This window comes from Odocoileus virginianus, chromosome 6 (genome assembly GCF_023699985.2).
Source record: "Odocoileus virginianus isolate 20LAN1187 ecotype Illinois chromosome 6, Ovbor_1.2, whole genome shotgun sequence".
Taxonomy (NCBI): domain Eukaryota; kingdom Metazoa; phylum Chordata; class Mammalia; order Artiodactyla; family Cervidae; genus Odocoileus; species Odocoileus virginianus.
The window spans coordinates 63913633-63930284 of record NC_069679.1 but is presented as its reverse complement, the minus strand read 5'-3'; the positions used below and the strand labels follow the sequence as shown (position 1 = coordinate 63930284).

The following is a 16652-nucleotide window of genomic DNA, read 5'->3' as shown; positions in this document are numbered from 1 at the left end:
ACTGGGTCTTTTGTTGCTGCACATAGGCTTTCTCTAGTTGTGGCTCACAGGCTTTGTTGCCTCACAGCATTTTGGGGATCTTCTCAGACCAGGGATCAAACCCATGTCCCCTGCATTGCAAGACAGATTCTTAACCACTGGACCACCAGGGAAGCCCTGATAAGATTTTTTAAGCATATTTAATATTGGAATCTACTGTTAAGAGATTCAAAAATCCTCATTTTATTGTGTAATGTATAATTTAAATGCTCATAATGATTTTAAAATCATGGATTTTCTAAAGCCAAAATTATAAATGATTTTAAAATAACACTTGTCTTTTCTCATTAGCTAAGAAATCTTCGAAACAAACTTTTCATAAAAGAAACTTCATTGCAAGAGATGAAGAGTGAGCTAGAAACTTACAAAGAAAATAATGTGCAACAGTCATTCCAGATAATGTCCCTGAAAGACGATATCAAGGACTTAGAGGAACTTATTGCTTCTCTAACCAGAATTAAATCTTTGAAAAACACCAGTATTCAGAGTCTTGAAAGAGGCAACTGGGATCTAACTGAAAGAATTACAGAACTAGAAAATCTTCTAAGGTAGGGAATTTTCTGGTTTGTTTTCAAAAATGTCATTCATTTTTCATAAGCTTACAAATACTATTTGAACTTCATACTCCTGACCACAAAATTTAAATCTAACAAAATTAACATACCTGACTCAAAGTTAAATTTTTAATTGAGATATAATTTCCATTCCATTAAAATTCACCCTTTTGCAGCATACAGTTTAGTAGTTTTTAGTATATTCACAAGGTTGTACAAACATCACCACGCTCTAATTCTAGAACACTTTCATCAACCCCTAAAAATATCCATGTCTACTAATAGTTACTCCCCAGTCCCCTCTCTCCAGTTTCTGACAACCAGCAGTCTACTGTCTTTCTCTATGGGCTTGCCTTTTCTTGACATTTCATATGAATGAAATTGAATGAAATGTCACAATATATGGCCTCTGTGTCTGACTTCTTTAATTTAGCACAGTGTTTCTAAGATACATCAATATTTAGCCTGAATCAGTACTTAATTTTTTATGGCTGAATAATATTCTGTTATAAGGGTATACCACATTTTGTTTGTCCATTCATCAGTTGATGAACACTGGGTTGCTTTCTTTGCAAGGGACTTTATGAATGAGCTGTTATATACATTGTTGTGTGAACTCTTACATGACTGTAAGTTTTAGTTCTCTTAGTTAAATGCCTTAGGAGTAGAATTGCTGGGTTGTAAAGTAACTCTTTGTTTAGCTGAGCAACTTCCAGGCTGTTTTCTAAAAATTTTTGATGAAGCTTACCTTTTTTTCTTTTGTCATTTTGTGTCTTTGGTGTTATAGCAAAGAAACCTAATCTAGTATCACAAAGGTTTACACATATGTTTTATTTTAACAGTTACTGTTTTAATACTTAAAATTTTATCTTTGATCCATTTTGACTAATTTATTTATTCATTTATTTTTGGCTGGCTGGTTCTTCATTGCTGTGTGCAGGCTTACTCTAGTTGCAGTGAGAAGAGGCTACTCTCTAGCTGCAATGTGTGGGCTTCTCATTGTGGTGGCTTTTCTTGTTGTGGGTGTGTGGGCTTCAGTAGTTGTGGCTTATGGGTTCAATTAGCTGCCCCATGGCAAATGGAATCTTCTCAGACCGGAAGTCAAACCTGTGTCCCCTGAATTGGCAGGTGGATTCTTTTTTTTTTCCCATTTATTTTTATTAGTTGGAGGCTAATTACTTTACAATATTGTAGTGGTTTTTGCCATACATTGACATGAATCAGCCATGGATTTACATGTGTTCCCCATCCCGATCCCCCCTCCCGCCTCCAGCATTGAAACAAGTATACTATCAAGGGTGAAACAGATCACCAGCTCAAGTTGGATGCATGAGACAAGTGCTCAGGACAGGTGGATTCTTAACCACTGGACCACTAGGGAAGTCCCCACCACTTTCTTTTAGATTAATCAAGTTTTTATTACTGTTTTTCTCCTGTGTTATTTTTAAATATCTTTTAAATTATCATTAACTTTTTACCTTAGACCTTGTGATTACAATTAAAGTCTAGATTAGTACTATTATGTTATCTGAAAATAGAAATCTTATAACAATGTAACTCTACTTACCCATCTTATGCTCCTGTACTATTGTTATGATACATTTTACTTTTCCAAATGTTATAAATCTCATAAGATATTAATTTTCAGTATTAATTTTTATTGACCCCCACACTCACTCCTGGTGCTCTTCATTCCTTTCTGTGTAGCCACCAGGGATGGTTTTCCTTTATTTTGAAAAATTGCCTGTAATTTTTCTGCAATTTAATGCAGTTCTTCTAAGGATGAATTTTTCCATTTTTCCATCTGAAAGGGTTTTTTTTTTTTTTTTTTTTTTTTTAAACTGAGTATAGAGCTCTAGGTTGCCAGTATTTTTTCTTTCTGCACTCTAAAGTATTCTTCAGTTCTTCTGACTTACATAGTTTCTCTTTGAAAAGCCGGTGTTCAGTCTCATAGCTATATGTTAGAAGGTAATATGTGCTTTTTCTCTGACTTTTAATTGGTAGAAATTTGATGATTATATATCTTGGTGTGGCGCCTTTGTATCTATCCTACTTTGGATTTGCAGAATTTACTTAATCTATCAATTGATGTTTTTCATCAGGTTTCAAAAATTCTTGGGAAGTATTTTTTAAAGTATTGTTTCTATCTCATTCTGTGTCTACTCTCATTCTAAGGCTATAATTACAAGCAATGACCTTTTGAGTGTGACCTACATGTCTCCAATATAATTTTATTGAATTATATTTTCTCTGAGATAATTCAGATATTTTCTTTGACCTGACCCATATTCACTAATTCTGTAGGATGCAAATCCTCTATAGAAAAGAATATAACAAACATGGAAGGTGGACTGAAACTTTAACTTAGCTTCAAGGTAGAAAATATTATCAAACCTATCAATTGTTAATCAAAATAAGAACCAAATAATTAGCTGTTTGTATTTGATAATAAAACAAGTTTTTACATATGCTGTTTTCTATTGTACCATTTCTAATTCCTTTACCTTTCTTGAAACTCTATTCAGGGATTCAGTTGGAGAGCCCATGAGGGTGTTCTAAAATGGGAATACAGTTGTCCTTCATTCCTTGTGCCTCAGTGTCTGCAGGGGATGTTTCTAGGACCCCTGAGACTACCAAAATCTGCACATACTAAATCCTTTATATAAAATAGTACAGTATTTGCATATAACCTATGCACATCTCTTGTGTACTTTAAATCAACTCTAGATTACATGTAATAGCTAATCCTATGTAAATGGTTGCTGGTGTAAGACAAATTTAAGTTTCGCTTTTTGGAACTTTCTGAAAAAAAATTCTTTTGAATAGTTTCAATCCATGGTTGCCTCAATCCATGGATGTGGAACTTGCAAATACAGGCCCATGGTACTTGTACCCATGTGGAACCTCCTGATCATCACAATATTATCATAGTAGCAGAGACATATTCATACTCAACGTTCCTCTTGAAAAAGAGTGGTTTCAAAATTGACCTCTCCCAGGGGAACTACTACAGACTTAACATTGAATCATTCTCTCCATTTCTCTGCCATTTCTCATCTCTTCCTAGAAATAATCTGGGAACTTGCACAGCTCTTTTCATAAGGAATACATTTTTACTTGATATACATATTTAATTTGTTTTAAATGGGAATATTTCTTATTATTTGAAGTTTGAAAAATTGGTTTCATGATATTGTTACCTGCCAATATCTTACACAGAGTACATCTGATTGAAAGAAAAAGAGCAGAGCAAAAAGCAGACCTTTTGGAGAAAAAGTTAGCAGGTGCTAACAGATTCACCCCTTATATGAGTATGAAAGAACAAGAAGATTCCTTGGATGGTTTCATGACAAAGGTGAGAACAAATTTTGATTGATTTTTGAAGAAAAAGAATTTTTGTTACTTTATGTTATTCCAAGCGATGAGTGGCAAATGTTGAGTGGTCTGTTGGTCCTCTTCTTGTGGAGGATAAAAGGAAGCAGCACAGCACGGTGAGCTGAAAGCATTTCTGAAGTATGGAGAGAAAGTGCAAGGCAGATCTGAAGGTCTCTGTGATACTAAAGAGGAGGTGAGAGGGAATGGAGCTGTGAGAGAACTGGGACGAGGTGGTGGTTAGAGAGTGAAATATTGAAGTTTTAAATTTCTGGTATGGGGTAGTTCCTGCTGCTGACAAAATCTGGGTTTTCGGATTTGGGTATAAGGATTGAATAGGGGTGTAGAAGAAAGTCATTGAAACTGAGGCACAAGGGTCACAAAACTAAACTGGCGGATCATCTACACTGGATACTGAAGTCTAGATGTATGCATGAGTTGGGTTCAGAAGGAAGAGGTTAGCCTGGTCCCTAGTAGATAGCAATTCACAGGATGAATAGAAGTTTTATGGAGGAATGTTGAAGGAGGATGGGAGATGAATTGCTGTCAAGGAAGTGGTAAAAGTTTATTCTGAAATCATAGACTATAATTGTTTATTATATGCATGCTAAGTTGCTTCAGTCATGTCTGACTCTTTGCAACCCCATGGGCAATAGCCCGCTAGGCTTCTCTGTCTGTGTAATTTTTGAGGCAAGAATACTGGAGTCGGTTGTCATGCCCTTCTCAAGGTTTATAATATTCTGAATGTAAAATAAGGTCCATCATGATCCAATTAATATGAGGGGTTCCACTTAAAAAATTCAGCAACTACTTTCGGAGTTTAAAGTAATTCCAATTTTTAATTACCTCTTTCAAGTAATTCACAGTAACACTTTCTATGTTTTTCACTTCTCTGTCATATCTCTGAAAAACTCTCCCACACCAGTCTGTGTAGCTCTGACCTTTTCTTCTACTTCTCTTTTATTCTACCTGTTTTTTTCCCCCTAGGTTTTAGTGAGACAAACCCATCATTACTTCAACAACTCTAGCTCTCCTATCTCCCAGTTTCACAAGACAAAAAGTCCAGAAAGTAAACTTATTTACTCAGTTTTCAGAATTGAAGGTGAAAAGAATTTATAAAGGCAGAATCTTCCTGGGAGAAGTAGGGTGAAGCAGTAGTATTGCGTGATCTTTTATTTTTTCCTGTTTACAATGAAAGCAGGGTGCTTACAAGGGAAAGGTTGGGGGAAAGAAATGTGACTTATTTATGACTTTACATTATCAAAACTGTTACTATTAAATGATGTTCTATAATCATAATTAAGTCTTTATGAAAATATCCATTTCCCTGCCAACTTTTCACTTAGTCTTAGCATTCATTGATGATCCTTGCCTAAATCAGTTATTTTATTAGGAGAACCAAAATGCTGAGCTGTGAAATTCTATCATTCCTTCTACATTTATTACCTCAAAATATTCTGTAAACAGTTCCTTCATAAACTGGAGCAGTTGGTTAGCCACTTCTCTAAGGTAAACTTCCTGTGTTCTCAAAATACTTTCTCCATAACATCACTTTTTTTGCCCTTCCCATATGCCCCCCAAGAGGTATTTTAATACCTCTTGATGTTCTAGTTTACTCTTATGAGTATGTTCTTATCTCTCTTATAACTCTGTAACTCTTTGTTTCTATAGAGAGCCTTTTCTCCTCAAGTTCTGTGTTTTGACTATACTTATATTTCAAAAGGACAGAAATAGATGTCTCGATATTAAATTCCAAATGAGAAGTTTAACACGTGTGTTGGTATATTTAGGATAAGGATGAAGCTATCCTGTTTGAGAGAGACAACACTTTTTGCTCTGAAGGACCGAAAGATGGACAGAAAATTTGGGATAAGTGTCAACAAGATTTGATCCATAAGGAAAAACAAATACCTGAGTTAGATATACCTCCACGTTCATACACCTGGGAAACTAAAACAGCGCGATCCCGCTATCAGAAATTCCTCAGTCAGCTGTCTGCTCTTCCCAGCAACAGTGTTGAACCCACACCAGCCATAGAGGAAGCTGTGAAAGAGAGCATTCTGGAGACTGGTGCAAATGATCAATCTTGGAAGTCTGTAAGTGTATCAACAGATGAGTTTTCAAACTAGTTTTAAGATGTGGATTTTGATGTTAATTTGGTAAACCCTGTGGCTCTGATTTGATTACTATAGTGATAAGAGGGACGAAGATGTCCATCACAATAGGGGTAATATAGTGTGTTTAAGAGCAGAGAGGCCGGATATGAATTCCAGCTCTGCAATTACCAAATATGTGCTCTTGGGCAGGTTATTTATGCTCTCTGTGCCTCAGTTTTGTAAATTTTGGCAGGAGTGGGAGTGGGTTTGGGGGGGATATAGTTCGGGTACCACAGAATGGTTGTAAGGATTAAATGGATTAATACATAATAAATGCTTAGTACAGGTCAGTGTAAGCTCAATGAATGTTAGTTTAAAAATAGTGGTGTGGTGAGGATAATGTTTCTGTCATGACCAAACACTGGTCAGTTTAGTCAGTGCAGTGAAGTAAATTATCAAGTCAGTCATTTGTGTGAATATACTGGTCAAGTCTATCAAAAGATTGATCCAGCAAGTTCAAGTGGATATATCTCCTGTTATGTTCAAATTATTGCAGTAAAATTTCATCACTGTTCATCCTAACATTCAAATGAAAATAGGTATTGCTTAAATTCAGTGTGTTAGTGGAGAAGGCAATGGCACCCCACTCCAGTACTCTTGCCTGGAAAATCCCATGGACGGAGGAGTCTGGTAGCCTGCCGTCCATGGGGTCTCGAAGAGTCGGACATGACTGAGCGACTTCACTTTGACTTTTCACTTTCATGCGTTGGAGAAGGAAATGGCAACCCACTCCAGTGTTCTTGCCTGGAGAATCCCAGGGACCAGGGAGCCTGGTGGGCTGCCATCTGTGGGGTTGCACAGAGTCGGACACGACTGAAGCGACTTAGCAGCACCAGCAGCAGCAGCAGTGTTAGTAAAACCTGCTACATGGTAGTATGCTTATTGTACAGTTATAATTTTTTTACACTCTCTCTCTTAAAATTCATTATACTATTTTATTTCTCAGTACTCACTAAAATGTCTTATTTTTGTATATCAAACCTTTGTTTCTTTTTTTTAAAACCAGCTTGTACATGTTGAGTCTTCTTAAACATCTTCCCCATTCATCTATTTAGTAACAATGTTCAGTTCAGTTCAGTCGCTCAGTTGTGTCCAACTCTTTGCGACACCATGGACTGCAGCACACCAGGCCTCCCTGTCCATCACCAACTCCTGGAGTTTACTCAAACTCATGTTCATTAAGTTGGTGATGCCATCCAGCCATCTCATCCTCTGTCGTCCCTTTCTCCTCCTGCCTTCAATCTTTCCCAGCATCAGGGTCTTTTCCAATGAGTCAACTCTTTGCATCAGGTGGCCAAAGTATTGGAGTTTCAGCTTCAACATCATTCCTTCCAATGAACACCCAGGACTGATCTCCTTTAGGATGGATTGGTTGGATCTCCTTGCAGTCCAAGGGACTCTTAAGAGTCTTCTCCAACACCACAGTTCAAAAGCATCAATTCTTCGGCACTCAGCTTTCTTTGTAGTCCTACAACTCTAACATCCATAAACGACTACTGGAAAAACCATAGCCTTGACTAGACGGACCTTTGTTGGCAAAGCAATGTCTCTGCTTTTTAATATGCTATGTAGGTTGGTCATAACTTTCCTTCCAAGGAGTAAGAGTCTTTTAATTTCATTACTACAATGTTGACATAAGTAGAACTTACACATAGTTTTGAAAATAGAAATCATGGACCATTGGGATGTTTTATCTATTTTTTTTTTTTTTTTTCCCTACAGAGAGCTGAAGTCCTCCAGCAGGAAATTCAGATGCTCACTAAGCGATTGGAGAAGCAATCTCATCACTCTGAAGAAACTGCTAGAGGACTATCCGACATTGAGAAAAAGCATACGGAAGAAAAAAGACCCTTGAAATGTCTGGAAGGAAAAATTGCTATTAATGACCTTTTTCAAGGGAAATTAGATTTGGACATGAACAAAGTAAGAATTTCCTGAAGTATAAGGCATTGTTTTTGACAATGAAAATGATCATCCTATATCATCTAATGTTCAAAGCTATTTATGCTATTTGTACTTTTTTAATAGTGGGAAAGGGAGGAAATTTTGCTACAAATTTTGAACCTTCTGATTTTATCAAAAAACCTCTCCTTATTCCATATCTCTCATTTTTCTACTGTACACATTTGATATTTATTGTAAGGGCATTTGTTGATATATATATTTTTTAATTGGAGGATAATTGCTTTACAATGTTGTAGTGGTTTATGCCATACATCAGTGCGAATCAGTAATAATAATACAGATATTCCCTTCCTCTTGAGCCTCTCTCCCGCCTGTTCCACCCCTCTAGATCATCATAGAGCGCCAGGCTGGGCTCCTTGTGTTATACAGCAGCTTCCTGCTAGTTACCTGTTTTACACAGGGTAGTGTATATATGTCAGTGCTGCTTTCTCAATTTGTCCTACCCTCTCCTTCCTCCACTGTGTCCACCAGTCCACTCTCTACATCTGCCTTTCCATTTCTTCTCTGTAAATAGGTGCATCAGCACTATTTTTCTAGATTCTATATACATTAATAAACAATGTACTTCTTAATATACTTTTAAAAAAACATTAGAGGGAAATGAATTCAAAGGAATGACTCTCTAAAGATGGAATTTTAGCTACCATGTCAGATATGGTGGGCATTGGGAAGGGACTGTTGGTGAAATTCCTCAATAATTACCTTATAGGCCATTTCCTTTTCTATTTTTTGCTTCTCTGCATCTATAAAGTCAATCCTAAAAGTGGAATGGGAATAGGTAAGATGTTTTTCAGGAGATCTTGATTCTATTTCACTACCTCTTCACAGAATTGCTTGTCACACCCATACCCATGCTATACTACTTCTATACTTGCTGTGCCCCAGAGTATAAACTCACTCACTCACTCACTACTGAGTCTTGTCATTCCATTCATTCGTTCATTCATTGACCCCATATAGTTTGATCACTCAGTTTTTAAAAACTTCCAGCACTTGGTACAGTGGTATTGGCAGTGCACTCCAGAGCACAAAGATGAATCCAGCGTCTCCCTCTGCTCTTGAAAATGTGGTTGACAATGATTCATTTCCACATAAAAAATTTAAAATTTATTATGTTAAAGTTTAAGAATATATAAACAGCACATGCTTTCCACAACCCTTGAAACAATGCTAAAAGATTTGGTGAAAATAATAACAATCTTCTCTAACCCTCTTTCTGCCTATTTCACCTCAGTAACCAATGTATCTATATCTTCTATAACTATTGCAGTGATTATGGAAATAATGAGTATATACATATATGTTAATGTTGACATTTTTACAAAATTGGGACTGTACTAGTCAAAATACTCATCTTACTTTGATAAGTAAGTACTTCATGGTCTTTCCTTAGATCCAAAGATACAGGTTTAACTCATTCCTTTACAGTTGCATAATATTCCATACTATATATATAACTTATTTAACCAGTTCCCTATTAAGAACTATTGATGGTCATTCTCTTATTCCTACTTTTTATGCCACTACAAATAATGCTGAAATAAGTATGTTCCTACATATATATTTCCACGCTGGTGCTTTCTCCCTCTCTGGGTGGGTGTGTGTGCTCAGTCACTTAGTTGTGTTCTACTTGGCTACCCCATGGACTGTAGCCCACCAGGACCCTCTGTCCATGGGATTTTCCAGCAGGAATCCTGGAGTGGGTTGCCATTTCCTAGTCCAGGGGATCTTCTCAACCCAGGAATTGAACCCTCATCTCTTTGCATCTACTGCATTGGCAGGCAGATCCTTTACCGCTAGCGCCACCTGGGAAGCCCCCTTTCTCTATGGGATTGAGTTCTAAATGTGTTCAGTTAGTGTATGAGTTCAATACAGTGTATGAGTATTTTTTTTTCCTTTGGTTGCACCACATAACTTGCAGGATTTTTGTTCCCTGACCAGCAATCAAATCCAGGGCCCTAGCAGTGAGAGTGCTGAGTCCTATCCACTGGACCACCAGGAAGTTTCCTCAGTATTTAAAAGTTTAATGGCTTCCCTGGTGACTCAGATGTAAAGAATCCACCTGCAATGTGGCAGACCTGGGTTCAATCCCTGGGTCAGGAAGACCCCCTGGAGAAGGAAATGGCAACCCACTCCAGTATTCTTGCCTGCAGAATCCCATGGACTGAGAAGCCTGGCAGGCTACAGTCTATGGGTCGCAAAGAGTTGGACACAACTGTGCGACTGAGCTCATGCACATGTACACATGCACCACCTTACTGAATTTACTTATGAAGTTCAATAATTTACTAGAGTTCTAGGGATTTCTCGATACAGTTGAATATTATATTGTTTTATAGGAAACTGTGTATTTCTTTTAGGTTTTCAACTTATTGTCACTGAGTTACAAAGTAGTGTTTAGAATTCTTTTCATGTTTTCTATATCTGTGTATTCTGTATGTTTCTCCTTTCTAATATTGTGTGTTTTCACTTTCTCTCTTTCCTCCTTAACCAGACTTGCCTGGGACATCTATTTTATCTTTCCAAAGAACTAATGATTCTTTTTTATATACACTTTACCAGTTTAGTTTTGATGTATACATAATGAAAATATATGGTATCTTTATTAAATCTATACCCCTTGTTTCTCTTTTTCCTTATGTGAATATGCTCTTTGGTGGGGGGGTTTCCCTTGTTTTAATTCATAAAAACAGCAAAGGCTGTAAATATTCCTCTGTAAGTTGTTCAGTATATTTTTATATGAAGTTCTTTCACTGCATTTTATAAATGTTTATAATTTTTCTATTAATTTTCATTTCTTCTTTGAGCTGCAGTTATTTAGGAGAATTTTTTTTATCTTTTACACTTATATGTATGTGTTATACATACATATATTTTAAAAAAATTAAATATACCACATGTCTTCTATTGAAAAGCAGCAGCCCATTTCTGTACTTTCACCTATCCTATTTCCCAGAGGGAACTACTTTTAACCATTTTAGCTATTGCTTCTGGTAGTAAACTCCATTTTCTTAAATAATTTGCTTATATTGCTATGTGTGCTGTGCTGTGCTTACTCAGTGCTCAGTCATGTCCAGCTCTTCGCAACTCCAAGGACTGTAGCCTGCCAGGTTCCTCAATACACGAGGATTCTCCAGGCAAGAATACTGGAGTGGGCTGTCATGCCCTCCTCCAGGGTATCTTCCCAACCCAGGAATTGAACCAGGATCTCCTGCCTTGCAGGTGGATTCTTACCAGCTAAGTTACCAGGGAAGCCCTTATATTGCTATGTCTTGAGTTATTTGTTTTAGACATTATCTGTTGACTTCCTATTATATGATAGATGAAGGTTTATCTCTTTCCCCCTCCACCTTCTATCGTCCCAGTATATCTATGTCAGTATTTTTAGCTAAATCCATAATCAGCATTTACTTCACTATGACACTAAATAATGTTTACAAAATGCCCAGTATTATACTCTTGTGACATTTCCTTTCTTGTAGTAGTGTGTGTTATTTTTCCTAGAGTTAATAGTTTTCTTGTATTTTCATATGTATAATTTTCAACATTCACTTATTAGTTCTTCCCCAATACTATGTCAGATGATCTTATAATCTACAAAAATCTCCCATTCTTTCTCATCCAGACTCCTTAATTCTCTTGCATCAGTCTGGACTGTTTGCTCTGTGGGCCTGGGCACAGATATAATCCTGTGACTTTTCTTCTCCAGTCTCTTGGTTAGGTTGCACTGTTTCCTGAATCTTTTGTCTTCCTTTCTTTTGATTAACTTTCTTATTTTGCTGGGGTACATCTTCTAATAGATTTCTAAGAAATGGTATCTTGGAGGGAAAAAATTCTGTGAATAACTTACAAGGTCTTTTGGTTGTTGTTTACCTTCAGGATCAGTTGACAGTTGGGTTTAGACTTTATTTTCACACAGAGATTTGAAGGCATTACTCCATTGTCTTCTGATTTCCAGTGTGTTTTTAAGAAAAATGGTGCCATTCTCATTCTTATTCCTTAATATCTTACTTGTTTTATTTTTTTAATGGGTTAAGACATTTGTAATAACATTTTAAGTAACTTTTTTCTCATTATAAAACTAATTTATGTACATTAGTTCTGTATGTTTCTCTTTCCTAATAGTATTTTCATTTTCTCTTCCTTTTTTAAAATTTAAAAACTGTATTTGTTTATTTATTATTTTTGGCTGAGCAGGGTGTTCATTGCTGGGTGCAGGCTTTCTCTAGTTGCAGCAGGCAGGGGCTATTCTCTACTTGTGCTGCACAAGCCTCTTGTTCCGGTGGCTTCTCCTGTTGTATGTCATGGGCTCCAGAGCAAGCGGGCTTTAGCAGTTGTGGCAAGTGGGCTCAGTAGTTTCAGCACACTGGCTCAGTAGTTGCGGCTTGTGGGCTTAGTACTTGTGGGACATGGCTTAGTTGCTCCCTGGCATGTGGAATACTCCAGGACCAAGGATCGAACCTGTGTCCCCTGTATTGGCAGGCAGAGTCTCAACCACTGGACCCCCAGGGCAGTCCTTCTTCCTTCTTTAACTGGCCTTGCCTGGAGTATCTACTTTCTTATTGGAAGAACTAGTGATTCTTTTAAATGTATTTTATTAATTTTTAGTTCATATATAATGAAAATATGTGTACTTTACAAAGTACAAAATAGTAGAAAGGATACAATGAAAATAGCCAGTAATTCTACCACTTTGAGATAACCAGTGTTAACATATAGGTATATTTTACTATGACTATTTTGCATGAATATTTTAACATAACTGAGACAGGCATAATTTTTCTTCATCCTGTTTCTTTCATTTAACTATATCATTAGCATTTTCTCTTAGTAAGTATTTTTGAAAACTTGATTTATAAGAAATGTCTTAATCTGAATGGAATGCTAGATTTATATTTTTTAAAAAAGGATATGTAACAAGCAACAAAGATTTACTATATAGCAACAGGAAACAATAGTCAATATCTTATAATAACCTATAATGGAAAATAATCTGAAAAATAATATATGTGTAACCGAATCACCTTACTGTGTACCCGAAATACTGTAGTCAACTATAATTTCAATAAAATTTATATATTAAGGAAAAAAACCCAAAAAGAAATATATTAATTCTTAATACATGAAATGTATTAATTAATCACATGTAATTTAATTATTTTTTGACATTTGTATTTCTGCATGTTATAAATAATGTTGTAGAGGATATCTTTCTGCTTGAGTCTTTATCTAAATATTTTATTATTTCCTAATCACACCTTATTAGAAAAGTTAAACTAATACATGCTATCACGTGGTGTTTATAAATTGTCTGCTTAAATGTACCCTTGTTAGCATTAAGCCATCACTTTTACTGTCATATTTTATTTTCTGAATTATTATAATGCATATTTATGGTGAAAACTATCCTATTTATATAAGAATTAAGTCTATAATTTATCAATCTAGAGTAAATCTGGTATGCTAATGTGGAATACCATCTTAAAGCATAGCTTCTTTATTTCAATACTGTTGATTTCTGTAAAGGAAAACTCTCAATCTAAGATTTCCCAGGTGGATAAGCATGGCAAAACATTCAAGCAGCTAGGGAAAGACAACAAGCAAGAAACATTACTGAATATTCAGCAGAATTTTCAGACTGTTACAACTCAAAGATTAGAGGAGAAAATTCAGAAACTTCAGAAACAGCTCAGTGACTTGAAATTGTCAAATAAAAATATGAAAACTCAACTGACAAGAGTAAATATCCTTAAAGTAAGTAAAGGACGTGAGACTTTCAAAAATTCACTGAAGTTTTGTTCTGTTACTGTTTTTGCTGTAGTTTCTATTGAACTTTAAAATTATTTTATACCCATAAAAATAATATATATAATTAAACATATAGAATAATAAAGTTAGATGCTGTAAATCCACCACTCATCTTAAGAATCAGAGTATCTTTGGATCTTCACTACATCAAGCTTCAGTTGTAGTATTTCGAAAGTACATTTTATGTCTGAAACCAAAGATGCACTAGACACTTATTGATCAACTTTTTTTGCCAGTTTATCAAGAATATTTAATCTTACTGTATCCAGTTATTCTCTATTTCTGTGTTTGATTACCACAGACTAAGACTCTTGAGAACATGGAACATGTGTTAAACCTCTTTAAATCCCAAATGCCTAGTTAATAAAAGTTCTCATTAACTATTGGTTATTGATTAACATAGTGGAGAAATGTCCTCTTAATTCATAAATTGTGGAATTTTCTTTTTCTACATTATCTAGCTCATAAAAGAAAAAGAGAGAGGAAGAAAGTATAAAAGCATGAGTTATCATGCATCATGCCTGTCTGTTCCTTAGAAGAAATCTAATCGTAGTCTTCTCCTTGCCCACAACCTCTACCTTCATAGGACAAAACAATTGAGAAGCTCAGGGAATCTCTAACAAAAGTTGAAGCAATGAAAGGGAAGGCAGCTATGGAAACAGACCTGAACACTACAGTACACTCTGATGAGCAAGAAGCAAGATGGGATAAAAAGAAGGTCCATCAAATGTTAGAAACTGCTACTCCTGAGCTCAGCACAGCAAAGAGCACACTTGAAGAAGTACCGGGAAAACAAGAAGAGGTTTGTTTTCTTTTAATACTATATTAAAATTCTTTAAGTTGAAGTGATAAACACCCACCTCAATTTAGACTACCCTAACTTAGACAAAAGAGAATTGATTGCCTTGTGGAATCAGAGTTAAACAACCAGACCTCCAAGAAGACAGAGAGATGCACCTGGGCTATGGATCAGCACCTGGAATCTTCAATATAAGGCCTTTGTCACCATTTCTTCTTGGCATCTCTCAGTCAACTTCTGTCTGACTGACAGCCACAGGGTTAGAGTTTCTGTGACAGGAGAGAGAATCTCAAGAAAGGGTCTTATGAGCCCTGAACAGTTTGGATGTTAGTGCTTTTCTGTTTTCTTCTCATCATAATTTTGAATGCGTATTTGCCATTTATCTATTCACTTTAAAATCCCTTTAATTGCCTTGCCCTTTCAATTTCAGGTATTTCTATTTTAGTACTAGGGGGCAGGGTTTACATACTAGGTTTCTTAACTCAATACCACCCTCTTCCGTTGACATGATGAGTGCAGCTTCTTAAAGTTTACTTAGGAAGTCAAGCCTTTTATTTTGGGGTGGGGTTTATGTGATGTCTGTTTCTGCAGTACTCTCTTGTTTATATAAGTCCCTAATTTCCAGTGCTTGCTTTTTCCTTTTCCTTTATCACGAAGCCTCCTCAGAAACCTTGCCCTCTAGATCTGCCTTTTCTGCTCTCACATACTTTTATGCACCTTTCTTTTCCTTCCACAGACACCAGTGTTCTGATCTACCAGTTCTGCCTTGTTCTTAGTATTTCCTCCTTTGTGAACTGTCCCAAATCTGGGGCACCGGAGGAATCTAGCTGCATACTCCAGCTTGGGTTCTGAACTAGCCTTTGCTGGTTTAGAATATTTATTTCCCCACTTACATGCAGAATGAAGTCTGTGGTAGTCTCTACTTGTGCTTTAGGCATGATTTATGGATGATTTTATCTACTCTCCTATTGATCACTATAGTTTTTAGAGAATGGGTGGAGAGAGATGTACTTCGGGGACTCTATTACCTACAGCAAATCAGAAGCCTCCAAAATAATTACCTCATGGATGAAAAACAAGCAGCAATAAAATTAAGTTTATCCTATAATATTATAAAACTAAAAACAAATCTTAAAATATAAAAGTAAGTTTAGATTTCTTATAATAGAGTTTTTTTAGCTTAAAAATACATTTGAATGTAGAATATGTTATACTTCATAAAGAAATGTTTAATAAAGCTAAATTTCTTAATATTTCATTGTACATAGTAAGGTGATCAACTCATGACATATCTTGATTTTTGGGGGGTGGTTCTTTGTAGCTTGTTGACTTTCGAGAAACTATTATGAAGATGTTGGGCTTTAACATGAAAACAGCAGACAAGAAAATCATCAATCACCTAAGGCTTATTATACAAGTATATGAAGCATCTGACAAGTCAAAGATGGCTTCTGAGCGTGAGACTGGACAGGATAATGAATAAAGAATTTCTGCCAACAAGAACTCACAAATATGGACATTTCCTCTAGCATCTTGAATATGGTTACATTATGAATAAAGTTCATTTGAAACTTTTCAGTTAAATCTGTTCTCTCCTTTGATATTTGGCAATTCACTTTTCTTTGTTGCAATCATGTTCTGTACATTTATTTGTGGTCTAGTCTGGATTGTTATTATAATGTATAGTATCTAATTATATTTATTACCTGTATTTTAAGCAGAACTAGCCCTTAGTTGGAATATTCGTATCTACGTTAATGGCTTGTGTCTAGAATGAATGGTTTTTTGGGGTATACCCCCTTATGAATCTAGGTAAAGTTACAGTCTATAATTTGAATCTATTTTATCTATTTGAGTAACTGAGAGTTTGAAAATCAGATATGAAATGTTGAAAGGTAGGAAACTCATTAAGAATTATTAATAATGTGCAAGAGGATAGTTTATTTTTCTTAGTTAATA

General features: G+C 35.8%; 1 protein-coding gene across 11 annotated transcripts in view; it reads left to right on the top strand.

The window, feature by feature from the left end:
• LOC110128429 (coiled-coil domain-containing protein 170-like) overlaps positions 1 to 16277 on the top strand; it is a 38002-nt gene extending 21725 nt beyond the window's left edge. For 9 of the 11 annotated variants that reach the window (XM_070469469.1, XM_020879206.2, XM_020879204.2 and 6 more), the window contains 7 exons: positions 331 to 587; positions 3813 to 3948; positions 5756 to 6061; positions 7844 to 8044; positions 13613 to 13840; positions 14481 to 14696; positions 16015 to 16277. In XM_070469469.1, the coding sequence (XP_070325570.1) occupies positions 331 to 587; positions 3813 to 3948; positions 5756 to 6061; positions 7844 to 8044; positions 13613 to 13840; positions 14481 to 14696; positions 16015 to 16176 (1506 nt within the window). In that variant the 3' untranslated portion in view covers positions 16177 to 16277. The remainder of the gene's footprint in view (positions 1 to 330; positions 588 to 3812; positions 3949 to 5755; positions 6062 to 7843; positions 8045 to 13612; positions 13841 to 14480; positions 14697 to 16014) is intronic. The other 2 variants (XM_020879207.2, XM_020879209.2) reach the window with 2 other exon arrangements.
• Positions 16278 to 16652: the final 375 nt, after the last annotated feature.